Below are 13120 nucleotides of genomic sequence, written 5' to 3' on the forward strand. Positions count from 1 at the left end.
TACCTCCACACAAAACATCACCTTCCCTCTGCCGGCTACCCGACCCCTGAAAATGATGGCACTCCTGTTCCCACATGGAAGAGTTAGCATCTATATCCCTCGTAGTAGTTATCTTTTATCTCCTGCCATTTATTTAGTTCTTAATATGCATCTGGCCCTGTGCTGAGCACAGACTCTCAGTAGCCTTATGAAGCAGGTAATATTTTTATTCTGATTTTACAACGTACCCAAATCACAAAATGTTAAGCATATAGCCAGCTTAAACCAGAATTTCCTGGACAGTTGCTATATGTTTTTTAAGTTTATTTACTTATTTTGAGAGACAGCAAGCAGGGGGAGAGGCAGAGAGAGGGAGAGAGAGAATCCCAAGCAGGCTCTGCTCTGTCAGCACAGAGCCCAGCGCGGGGCTTGAACTCACCAACTGTGAGATCGTGACCTGAGCCGAAGTCGGACACTTAACCTACTGAGCCACCCAGGCAGGCGCCTCTGATATATATTTTATTAATGTTTTTCTTTTAAGTTTATTTATTTATTTTTGAGAGAGACAGATACAGTGCAAGTGGGAGAGGAGCTGAGGGAGAGAGGGGGAGGGAGAGAGAGACAGAGACAGAGACAGAGAGAGAGAATCCCAAGCAGGCTCCGAGCTGCCAGCACCTATGCAGGGCTCGAACCCACCAACGGTTGATATTTTTAAAAATCTTCTGCTAAGCATCCAGGTCGAGACCCCCTGCATACTACAGTGCGCTCCTGTTCCTCAGTCTCCCCACAAAACGCTGCTGCCTCAGTATAGCCCACAGAAAACTCTCCACAGGCTCTTTCCCCACCAAAGAACATCATTTTCCTCTCCCTCCCTCTGGGACACGGTCCCTTGGCCGTGAGCCCCCATGCTGTCAGAGGAGAGGGTCAGAGTCAAGCTATGCTGCCCTCAGGCCTGGCATCTGGAGATTGGCTGGAGTGAGGGCCAGGCCTGTGGTCCCCTGCTCCTGGCGGGCACTCCATCACCACCTCACACCCTTCTATAAATAGCCCACTGCTCGCTGGCCGCCGAGCTGCTGGAGCAGGAGTTTCCATGAGGTCAGCTTCCCAGAGCAGCCTCTAGGCACCCAACACCCACACTTACCTCTCCTGGAGTCCTGTGGCCTCCTCGCCCCTGCAGGGGGCTGTCCCGGGTGCCGTGTCTCCGCCGGGCAGGGGGTGTGGGCACTTGGGCAGAGGCCTGAGGTGAGGCCTTGCCTAAGGGTTCTGGAGCCTGGCCCAGCGAAGAATCGGGCATGCTGTCGGTGGCAGGCTCCTCTTTGGGCTTTGGCGGAGCAAATCTCCTCCTGTTGAAAGGCCTAGTCGGCTGGGGGGCTGAGGATGGGGGCTGGCCAGGGGCAGCAGGCCCCCTTTCACCCCCGGCCTCGCTGGGTACCTTCCCCGAGGACGTCTCTCCGGGTGCCCGGCCACTTGGGGTCTGGGGCCCCTCCTTCCCCTGAGTGCCCCCCCGGGTGCTCTCCAGATACATGTCCTTCAGGGAGAAATACGCTTCCCGGTCTGTGCCTGGGGCGGGGGCCTTCTGGGCCCGGTCCGGAGTGCCCACAGCCGCGTCTGGCTTCCTGGGGCCATCCACTCCCGAGGACGCAGGCCCCCGTGCAGCCCTGCCTCCGGGCCGGGTCTGAACCTGCTCCACATTCACAGGCCCCTGTGTCCCCGGGGGCTCAGGCTTGTCTGAACTCGGGGCACGGTTTTCAGAAGAACGGTGGCTTCGAGCTGCCTTCTCTAACTCTGGCTTCCGCAGACCTTGCTTAGGTTCCTCGTCTTTCTTTTTCTTCTTGGCCCCAGACTCCTTCTGGGGGGCTCTCTGAGGCGCCAGCTCCATGGCCTCATAGATGTACGTCAACAGGCCGTGCTCCCCATCCTCCCCGTTCTCCGGGACAGCCTCCCCGTTGGTGGTCACCTCTCCGGGCACAAAGCTGTTGATCAGCCCCAAACCGGGGTGCCCACCAGGCTCGGTCTCTTCCACCTGCCACGCCGCCGGGGTCCCGTCCTCAGCCTCCTCGGTCGGGCCCGGGGGCGCAGGCACCTCAGCCCCGCTCAGCCGCCGCTTCCGCTGGAAGCGGTCGGGGCTGAGCTTCCGCAGGGTGTCGGCATCTCCCGCCACCTCCTTCCTGGGCTTCCAGCTCTGCTCGATCTCCCGCAACTTTGCCGCAGCCTTGCGCTTCAGCTTGGCGAACCAGCGCTGGTGGATCTTGTACTCGGTCATGGTGCCAACCTCCAGGACCCCCGAGCAGGACACGATGCCCTTGGTGTTCCGGGCAGACGCCTGGTAGATGGCCGCATCTTCCTCCTGACACCTAGACGTAGGAGCAGGAGATGCCGACCCGGCCCTCCTGCCAGGCGAGAGGCCCCACGCCCCACAGCCAGCGCCTCCCGGAGCTGAGCACGCTGCCCGCCCCCCACGGGTCCCGCCCTGAGCGCCACCCGCCCCCACCCAGACATCACCGTGTCATCCAACGTACAGATGGGGAAACCGAGGCCGGCACCGGGGAGGGAGCTGGCCCAGGTCATGCTGTTCCGGGAGGGGATTAGACTTGGGGCCTAGGAGAGCTCCCTTCAGAAGCAGGTGACCCGCATAGCCCCCTTGTGAAGTAAGGATGACACAGGAGCCTTTTTTTGGCAGCTGACCTCATGGAAAATGTTTCTACGGGGCAGGACCTCCTCTGGTTGTGCTCCACTCTCAGGCTGTCAGAAACGCTCCCACCCCGGCCAGAGGGGATCCCAGGCACCGGCGGGCAGACACGTCTCGCCAGCAGCGGGTTCGACTCCGCAGCAGAAACCACCCCCACCCTCCTCCACCCCTGGATCCCGCCTGGGCATCTGCGTCCAGGTGGGCCCACTTCTGACGGGGCCACGGGACCCTCAGGCGACCAGAGAGGCCGCTTTCCCCTCACCTGTAGAGCTGCAGCGTGTGACGGTTGCCCTGATGCATGATCTCGTATTTCGGCAAGCCACAGTAGCGGTCTAGCTGGACATCATCCTTGTACCAGGTCACCTCCGGCTCTGGGTATCCTACGAAGGGGGCAGGAGACCGGGTTGCGGGAAGACCAGTTCCAAAGCAGAGGAAGGGGAGCGCAGAATGCCCCGGCTTCCCCAGACCACCGGAAGCACCTGGGCTGGCCCGCCTGCCCCACCCGCCGGAAGAGAAGGGCTATCATTTGGCTCAACTCATTTGCAGAAGCCAGGCCACGTCAGGGCTGAAAACTGTGCCCCCTTCAGCAGCTGGAAGGCAAAGAGGGAGGAGAAACTTCCTCGCTTCCTGGTAAGAAGGGAAGCAAGAAGTTTCCAGAAAGCCTTGGCTGGTAGAAATAAGCCTCCTTCCTTCAGCGTCCTGTTCCACATCCTCAACCGTGGTCACAGTTCTATCCTCAGAGACGCCCCCGCCAGCACCCCAACACCAAGAGCCCTCCTACTTCCTGCCCAGGTTGCCAAGCTGCTGGTATTTTTTGATGACATGGCTAAAACACACCCATCCACCCATCCATCCACTCATCTATCATCCATCCATCCCTAACTCCCTTCATGCTCCCGCTGCCGTGAGGCCGACCAAGGTGTCTCCCCAGCCCCTCTCCCGGGTGGGGCTTCTGGGAGAGCTTCCAACTGTCAGAGTCACGGTCCCTGCCTCCATCCCCACGTGGCTGAGGGGTCCGGTGATGGACACCTATCAGCTAATCCAATCCAGTTACTTGACCTAGGTTTTAGGAATCAAGACCTCGAGACACTCTACCCTTGGGTCTGGAACTGTAACCTCAAAGGAGGGGGCAGCCCTGTTGTCCTCACGGACCAGCCTCGAGCAAGATGGAAAGACGAAGCTCGTATTCAGAACAGAATAAGAGATCAGAGACAGACAGACAGTCTCAACACCCTTCCAAATATTGAGTCCACGCCTCGTGTGGACACAGCTGCACTCCTCAGTCCCACAAGAAGCCCGTCTAGCCTTCCCGTGAACTCGGCTTCATTTTTTTTTTTTTTTTTAATTTTGTTTAAAGAGACAGAGTGTGAGTGGGGAAGGGGCAGAGAGAGAGAGGGAGACACAGAATCTGAAACAGACTCCAGGCTCCAAGCTGTCAGCACAGAGCCTGAGACGGGGCTTGAACCCACGAACCGAGAGATCATGACCTGAGCCAAAGTCAGACGCTTAAAAAACTGAGCCACCAGGCGCCCCGCCTGCTTCATTTCTTAAGCTGACGCCAAGTGATTTCCACTATTTATGAGAACTCAGAGACCCCTAACACACACGCCCTCCAACATATGTATTCTGTGTGTGCTGACTGCCAAGCGAGGATTATAAAGATATAGAACGTCACCACCACGGTCTCTGCTCTCCGGGAACCCACCGAACAGTAGAAAAGATCACACGGGGCTCACCTGCTCTGTCTGCCCTGCCGTCTCCGGGTAAACTGCCCACACTCCTACCTCCAGCCGACCCCACTGGATCCCATCTCCTCCTGCCTCGTCAAGGACATCTCTCCAACAGTCGCTCCTGCCCCCTCCCGTGTCATCGAACCATTCCCCTCTACTACATGACTCCCGGAGGCATGGAAGCCTGCTGTATGGATTTCACAGCAAAGTGCTTCAGAAGTGCCATCCGCACTCTGTCTCCTCTCCCTCCCCATCCAGTTGGGCTTCTGTGCTCCCAGGCAGCAGCAGAACTGTTCCTGTCGAGGTCGCTCACGACTCACACATTGGCCAAATCTATGGGCAATTCTTTTTTTTTTTTTTGTTTTAATGTTTATTTATTTTTGAGAGAGAGAGACAGAGCAGGGGAGGGGCAGAGAGGGAGACACAGAATCCGAAGCAGGGTCCGGGCTCTGAGCTGTCGGCACAGAGCCCAAAGCGGGGCTTGAACTCATGAACCGTGAGATGGCGACCTGAGCCGAAGTCGGACGCTGAAACGACTGAGCCCGCCAGCCGCCCCCAACTGGCAATTCTCGTGCCTCATCTACCGAATCTGTCAGCATTGCCCCCCCACCCCCACCCCGCTCCATTTCCTGAAAACTTTTCCTCACTCTTATGGAGTGCTCTTCCTCTTTCCTCGTCTGTCTCTTCTCCTAGACCCATGTCCCATGAGGGCAGGAATCCTATCCTCTTTACTGCTATATCACCGCCACCTAAGATCGTGCCTGGCACGTAGTAGTTACTTAATAAAACCCTGCTGGATGAGTGAGTAAAGGAGTGAGTAAGGACACGAGCAAACAAACAAGCAAGGGACAGATGGGGAGGGTGTGCCTGACGTAGGAACCGTAACAGTACGGTGTGGGGGTGGAAAGCAGAGGACACGCCGGGGAACGTACAGGAACAGGGAGCAAGGGAGGCGAGGCGGCAGCTGAGGCAGCCAGGAACAAACTCTGGGCAACCCTGACTGTAAAGTGAACCCCATGTTTCCACTGTGAGCTAAAGTCCCTGGTTACATCACCACGTGTGGCCGGGGCCAGCACAGGTGTCCTCACCATCCTGTGTGATGATCTCATCCCTCCAAGAGCCCGGCTCAGAGCCTCCCTGTGCCCACAGGCAGGCATGCGCATGTGGATACAAGCTGCAGCCAGGGACACCCCCCCCCCCCACACCCCGTGGGGCTGCAGGCCGGGACCTCTGCCTCACAGCCGGCAGGCCCGAGTCTGGAACACCAGCCCGGGGACTCGCAGCCTTGTCCCCACCATCCCCAGTTTGAGAAGCTCAGCTTGAAGAGAGAAATAACGACAGATGTCAATGTAGAGTTTTCAAAGAGCTTTCAAATGTAGTTTCGTTTGGCCCTCCTGTGAAAACAACTGCCAAACATTTATGGAGGACTTTCTCTGTGCCAGCCACTGAGCCGAACGTTCTTCATGCGTCATCTCGTCGGATCCTACACAGATCCTACGGGAACGCACTGTTATTAATCCCAGGTGTAAAAGATGAGGAAATCCAGGCCCATGAAATTAAGGCTTCTGCCCCAAACCATCCAGCTGATACGCAGAAGACCCCAATTCAAATCCCTCTTTTGTACAAAACAGGCAGGTCAGGTGTTTCAACCCCTGTTTTCCACAAGAGGAAGGTGAGGCTCTGGGAAGCGAAGGAACTTAGCCAGGGTCACAAAGTTGGCACATGACAAGGCACATGGCTTTTCCATTTCCTTCTACCAGCGCCCTTTCCGGTGAGGACTGCGGGACCAATATGTAAGTGTTTATCCCCAGTAATCATTACACTGGACTCATTTCTCTACGAAAGGGCCTTTTTCAGGAATGTAGTTCTGTCTAAAGGCTCAGTCTTCTTCCTCCTCCTGCCCCAACGTCTGTGCGTGCACACACACACACACACACACACACACACACCAACATAAAATCCACAGGGTCAGGGCGCCTGGGTGGCTCAGTTGGTTAAGCACCTGACTTCGGCTCAGGTCAAGATCTCACGGTCAGTGAGTTCGGGCCCCGTGTGGGGCTCTGTGCTGACAGCTCAGACAACGATGGACAACCTCAAGGACACCAGCATTCTGGCCAGAGGGGCCCTGGGGGAGACAGCAGCCAGAAGGCCGAGTCAAGGCGAGCTAACCCCCCATACGCCCACTCTGAGGGGGAAGAGCCTCAGGGCTGTCCATCCCTTCTCCAGGACCCCGAGGGCTTCCCTCAGAGCTCCACGAGCAGGACAACCGGCACAGACCCCTCTCCCTCACGTGCTGTTAGGTTCGGACCCACCAGAAAGTATCACCTGTCCCTGGCAGGGCCCTGGTGGGGCTGACTCATCACCACCTAGCTCAGGGGATGCTAGCAGCAGGGTGGGAGGCAGACAAGCACGTGTGGTCACTCCTTCCCCACACACACCAGCCGGAGCAGCACACGAGTCCCACAGGGAGGCCAGTCTCAGCCATAGGTCTATCCACCATCTACCTCTCCAGGTTGGGAGACCCAGCCCCTGTCTCCTTTGTTCTCTGATTTTTCTGCATCCCCCTTTGCCCTCCCCCTTTCTTCCCCATACAGTCCACATTTTCTCCTTGCTCACTGGAAATGGCTTACTTGCTACGGGGATCGCAGAGACCCCTTCCCTAATCTGCTACATAAAACTCAGGTGACCTGAGATTGCTTGGGGGGGGAAGGGGCAACAGCGGGGAGGAGGAAGTTAGTTACAATAGAGGACTGAGGCATGGATGTTAGACACGGCTAGAGCCCTGGAAATCCCACAGCCCCAAGTGGGAGTACTGTAGACCCCAGCATGGCAGGTGCTCCCGAGCAGAAAGGAGACCACGGTCATCTGGTGGTCTCATTAGACATGGATGTTGTCTCAACTGAGGGGATAAAAGTTTGCTCCTTTGCATGGGGCTTAAAACAGGGCAAAGCCTCATGATGACATCGGAGGCGCTTAATAAAATGCCCCAGGAGTCTGTAAGTCAGGATCCTGTCTGGCTTCTCCACTTTGCTCTCAGAGTCCATGGCTCCGAAGGGCAGAATGGAAGAGGGAGAGGAGGGAGAGCCGTCCCTGGTGCCAGCCCCTCTCCAGTGGCCCAAGCCTCACAAAGGAATAGGCATCCGGGCTTGCTCCAGAGAGGCCCGGTGTGCTAGCTTTGTGCTCTACCCTCTCAGATCTCACAGGCTTCTTGGAGGGAGAGATGTGCGAGCAGGAAAACAGATATCGCGAGAGCTCTCCGTGGAAGTGCTGGAGATGATGTCCTACAGGATAAGCCTTTTGGGTTGGACTTGGAAAGATGAGAAGGAATTTTCCAGGCAAAGGAGTAGGCTTCTAGGTAAAAAAAACAGAGTGAAAACTCTGTCTACAAAACCCACTACAAGTACTCTAAAGAGATTTTGTATTAAAAGATGTGAGACCACAGGGACGGGGAGAACAGGTGAGGCGAGCAGAAGGAGGAACAATAGTTTGAAGGTCGGAAAGCGGATGGACAAGCAGAAACTGACTCCGCAGACCCGGGACAGCTGGCCTCTTAGGCAGCGGCGGGGCAACTGATAGCTACCCTTTGAACACGGGCGCATAAGTGCTGGCAACCACTTGCGGGGAAGGGGAAGGAGGAGAGATTATAAGTTGCTTGAAAAGCGATCAGATCTCTGGATCCCCTCACCCCGTCCATACTACCGGGTAATGGCTCCTCCCCCCTACGCATGGCCAAAGGTGAGGTTGATTATCTGGAAAGGTAAAACTTTAGCCTGAGGGTAAGCCAGCACTGCTGAGGGCATGACTACTCCAGGGAAAACAGAAAAATGTGATGACTGTGCATAAAATAAATGCTCTCTGGTGAGAGCCCACCCAACCCTCTAATCTGAATCTGCACAGTTCCTGGAACATCTTTACCCTCCGGGCAAGATACAGGAAGAGCATTCACTAGGGACTCTAGCCAGTCCAAGATGAAGGAAGTAAAGAAACTTACTTCGTCAGTTCCAGTGCTGCCAGATCACCCACCCTACAACGAAGCCCCAAGTTTTCAGGCCCCTCCCACTTGCTCAGAACTACCAGCTTTTTAGTCTCCACTCTTACCCACTACCTGACAGCCAAAGACCCCTAGGTATCTAGGAAAGCCTATACATAGAAGATGAAGGACCAAAACCATTAAGTTAAACTAAAAAAAAGCAAATTGGAAGAAACCCAAGCTATGCAGGGAGAAGGAAATTTTAGAAAGCCATCATTATTAGTCTCAGAGATCTAAAAGAAGACATTACATTCATAAAGAAAATACGATACCACAGTAAGAAAATTTTTAAGGAGCTCTTAGAAATTAAAAACCCAGTGAAAGGGGTGCCTGGGTGGCTCAGTCAGTTGACCGTCAACTTTGGCTCAGGTCATGATCTGGTGGTTCTTGAGTTCGAGCCCCACGTCGGGCTCTGTGGTGACAGCTCAGAGACTGGAACCTGCTTCAGACTCTGTGTCTCTCTCTCTCTCTCTGCCCCTCCCCTGTTTGCATTCTTTCTCTCTCTCTCTCTCTCTCTCTCTCTCTCACTCAAAAATAAATTCAAATAAGTAAACATTAAAAAATTATAAACATTCAAAAAAACAGTGGAAGAGTTGAAAGATAACACTGAGGCAATCTGGAAAGTGGAGCAAAAAAGACAAATCAATCAAAGGGGGAAGAAAGAATAAGAAAATAAGAGAATGAGTCTAGAGAAGCAGATATTCACATAACAAGAGTTCCAGAAAGAAAGAACAGAGAAAACAGGAGGAAGAAACCAACATCACAGTAATCTCAAATTTCCCAGAACTAGAGGCCATTGGTTACCAGATTGAAAGTGTCCAAGCACGCTCCAGGATGAAAAGACACCCATATCAAGATACATCATTATGAAATACCAGAACATTCTTACAAGCCTCCAGCGAGGAAAAATAAGTTTCCTGCAAAGAGTGAGGAGTAAGAACCATCTTCCTGCTCTGAATGCTAACACTGGGAGCAAGAAGGCAATGCAGCAATGTCTTCAAAATTCTGAAGGACAATTATTTTCAACTTAGAATCTAGACCCAGCCCGTTAAGTTTCTCAGGACCCACGATGGGGGGGTGGGAGGGTGGGGAGGGTGGGTGATGGGCATTGAGGAGGGCACCCGTTGGGATGAGCACTGGGTGTTGTATGGAAACCAATTTGACAATAAATTTCATATATTAAAAAATAACAATAATAAAAATAAATTGAGAGTTTAGACCATAAAAAAAAAAAAAAAGAATCTAGACCCAGCCAAACTCCCCATCAAAAGTAAAACAAAAGAGGGGCGCCATGGTGGCTCAGTCAGCTAAGCGTCCGACTTCAGCTCAGGTCATGATCTCATAGTCTGTGAGTTCCAGCCCCACATCAGGCTCTGTGCTGATGGCTCAGAGCCTGGAGCCTGCTTCCGATTCTGTGTCTCCCCCTCTCTCTGCCCCTCCCCCACTCACATTCTGTCTCTCTCTGCCTCTCAAAAAATAAATGTTGAAAAAAATTTTATTTAAAAAGAGTAAAATATAAAGAGGGGGAAAAAAAAAACATCCTCAGACAGAAGTTGTCTGACATTTACTTCCCACATACTCTGCCTAGGAAGCTACCAAAACAAGAATGCAAGTCAAGAAAAAGAAAAACATGGAATATAGAAAACGGGAAACCCATCACAGGAGAGAGGTAAAGGGAATGTGTAGGATGATGGTAAAGGGAGATCCCAGGATGCCAACCGCGTCAGACGCCTGGAACAACTGTATCACCCTGCAGCAGAATGGCTCAAACGAGAGGCAGGTGGAGGGCTCGCCATCACCATGCCTCCCGCTGTCGTGCCACCTGGGGTAGAATGGCTTTTTCACCTGATGAATCTACTGGAGGATGTAGGTCAGTAAAGCCGGAGAGTAAACCCAGAAAAAAGGACGACATGGGATCCAGGAACCTGACTCAAACCCAGGAGAAAGGCCAAGGCAAATCCCGGGATAACAGCTGGGTATGGGACCTAAAAGGCCGCCAGTTCAGACAGAAGAACGGTGATCTCCAAAAGGGGTGTCCCCAAGGAAAGCAGCTAACAAGAGTACCGATGGCACTGACCTTGCAGAAAAGTGGGTTTTTTTTTTTGTTTTTGTTTTGTTTTTTTTGGCAGAAAAGTGTTTTAAGAGGCTATCGGATGGGATAAGAAAAAGCAGCAATACACAGCAAAAAACCAATTCGGTGAAAAATTAAAGAAAGTACTAACTTGAGTAAAGACAAAAGAAAGTAACATAGTATACTACAACGTTGGTATGAATAATATCTCATAGAAACAAGATAAACAGTAAATATTCACTCAAACAAAAATCATGATACAGCCATATTGATGTTTATTTATTTTTTGGGACAGAGAGACAGAGCATGAATGGGGGAGGGGCAGAGAGAGAGGGAGACACAGAATCGGAAACAGGCTCCAGGCTCTGAGCCATCAGCCCAGAGCGTGATGCGGGGCTCGAACTCACGGACCGTGAGATCGTGACCTGGCTGAAGTCGGATGCTTAACCGACTGCGCCACCCAGGCGCCCCAATACAGCCATATTGAGAAGGTAAGTGAAGAGAAACAGAAGAAATGAAGATAGAGAGAGCCAACTCGCTATCTACCATAACAGGAAGACCAGACGGCAGGAAACTCCGAAGTCCCCAAAGTAAGCCGTGGTCACATACTATTCAGCATCGTGGAAATGCAGACACCAGAAGAAACAGCTGAAAGGTGGAAACGGTTGCTTCTGGGAAGACAAGTTGGGGCGGGGTGGGGGGGGGGATCTTCTGTATTTTGATACGTGCCTTTTAGTATAACGCGAACACTTAAACTATGTGCTTGTATTAATTTGATCAAATAAAAATTAATTTCCTTTGAAAGGAAGGATTAAGGACTTTCTGGAGGGGGAAAACAGCGCATGTAAAAGCACAGATCTGTGAAAGAGTCGGGTTTTTCAGAACACCGTCAGGATCACGGTCACGTAGCAGGCATCAGTCAGATGCCTTAGAAAGCAGTAGTTACCTCCTCCCCGCACGTCACCTAACCTACTTTGGCTTCCTTCTCCGTAAAACTTAACTAATAATAGCACTTACTTCACCAGGTTTTGTCAGAATCCAATGACAATGGAAACAGATGAATGTTGCAAAATGTGTTACGCTGTACAAAGGTAAGGAATAGATGCACGCCTCTGTGTCCCCTGGAACAGACGGTGTTCTCAGCCTGGTGCTCGGAGGGTTCTGGGTAAGGGTGGGAACTGCCCAGGAGAAGCCGATCCCAGAGAAGCTGTTTAGCTGCTGGCTGGGCCAGACAGGTGCCCCGGAATCAGGGCACGTCACAGTTGGAAACCACCAATGCCCTTGATTTACTGGAAAAAAAAAAAAAAGGGCTCTCGGAGGGAAACTTGACCTGGGCCCGTCGGCAGACGGCTGCACAGCTGGGAGGGGCAGTCCTGCAGGCCCGCCAGCAGGTCAAGGTGGTGCAACAGGAGACCCTGCTGGGAGGTCTGGAGGAGAGGCACTCCTCAGAGCCGGCTTTCCAGTACTATCACTCCACCAGCCTCCTCTTCCAAGGAGTATCACTCTACTCCCTGTTCTGCCAAGTCCCACCATGGAGCTCAGAGAAACGCAAAAAATAATAGGCTTAATTTCCAACACTTGTATGGTACTAACTGTAGCCAGGCGCCATTCCAAAGATCTCGCAGGTCTTGACGCATTCGGCCCCACGATCACCCTAGGAGGTTTGCGCTGTGGTCATCCCTGCCTCACAGATGAGGCGCTGAGAGGTCACGCAAGGTTAGGCAACCTCTTCGGTATCACATAACTGGAAAGGGGATGAGCCAGCATCCCAGCCAGCCGGTCCCTCTCCAGGGTCTGCAGTCAGAATCGTGATACCTCACCGTCTCTCAGGCTTGAGATTCACAAGCCTCAGACCACTCAGCTTAAAATGGGGACCTTTGGGAAGATGGCCTCCAAAACCTCTTTCAGGGCATCTGGGTGGCTCAGTCGGTTGAGCGTCCCTCTCTTGATTTTGGCTCAGGTCATGATCTCACAGTTTGTGGGGTCGAGACTCACATTGGGCTCTGTGTTGGCAGCGCAGAGCCTGCTTGGGATTCTCTCTCTCTCTCTCTCTCTCTCTCTCTCTCTCTCTGCCCTCCCCTTCTCTCACTCTCTAAATAAATAAATAAATAAATAACCTCAGGGCACCCTGGTGGCTCAGCTGGTTAAGCATCCGAGTTCGGCTCAGGTCATGATCTTGCAGTTCTTGAGTTCGAGCCCCACATCAGGCTCCCTCGCTCACACACTCACTCACTCTCTCTTTCTCTTAAAAATAAACATTTTGGGGGGCGCCTGGGTGGTTCAGTCGGTTAAGCAACCGACTTCGGTCGAGATCAGGTCATGATCTCACGGTCCATGAGTTCGAGCCCCACGTCGGGCTCTGTGCGGACAGCTCAGAGCCTGGATCCTGTTTCGGATTCTGTGTCTCCCTCTCTCTGACCCTTCCCCGTTCATGCTCTGTCTCTCTCTGTCTCAAAAATAAATAAATGTTAAAAAAATTTTTAAAAAAAACGAAAAAATAAAAATAAACATTTTTTAAACATTAAAAAAAAACTCTTTCAATTGGACAGCTTCTTTCCTTGGAGCTAAGATTCATTAATCGTATGTCTAAGGGTAACGAACTACACTGAAGGTAGGCTTTT

At 52.8% G+C, this 13120-nt stretch overlaps 1 protein-coding gene across 1 annotated transcript in view; it reads right to left on the reverse strand.

The window, feature by feature from the left end:
- The window catches only part of ALPK3 (alpha kinase 3), a 55952-nt gene that overhangs the window by 33845 nt on the left and 8987 nt on the right, over positions 1-13120 (reverse strand). Inside the window, 2 exon segments of the mRNA XM_045448650.1 lie at positions 1121-2333; positions 2931-3048. Of these exon segments, the coding sequence (XP_045304606.1) occupies positions 1121-2333; positions 2931-3048 (1331 nt within the window).

This window comes from Leopardus geoffroyi, chromosome B3, assembly GCF_018350155.1.
Source record: "Leopardus geoffroyi isolate Oge1 chromosome B3, O.geoffroyi_Oge1_pat1.0, whole genome shotgun sequence".
In the NCBI taxonomy this organism is placed as follows: Eukaryota; Metazoa; Chordata; class Mammalia; order Carnivora; family Felidae; genus Leopardus; species Leopardus geoffroyi.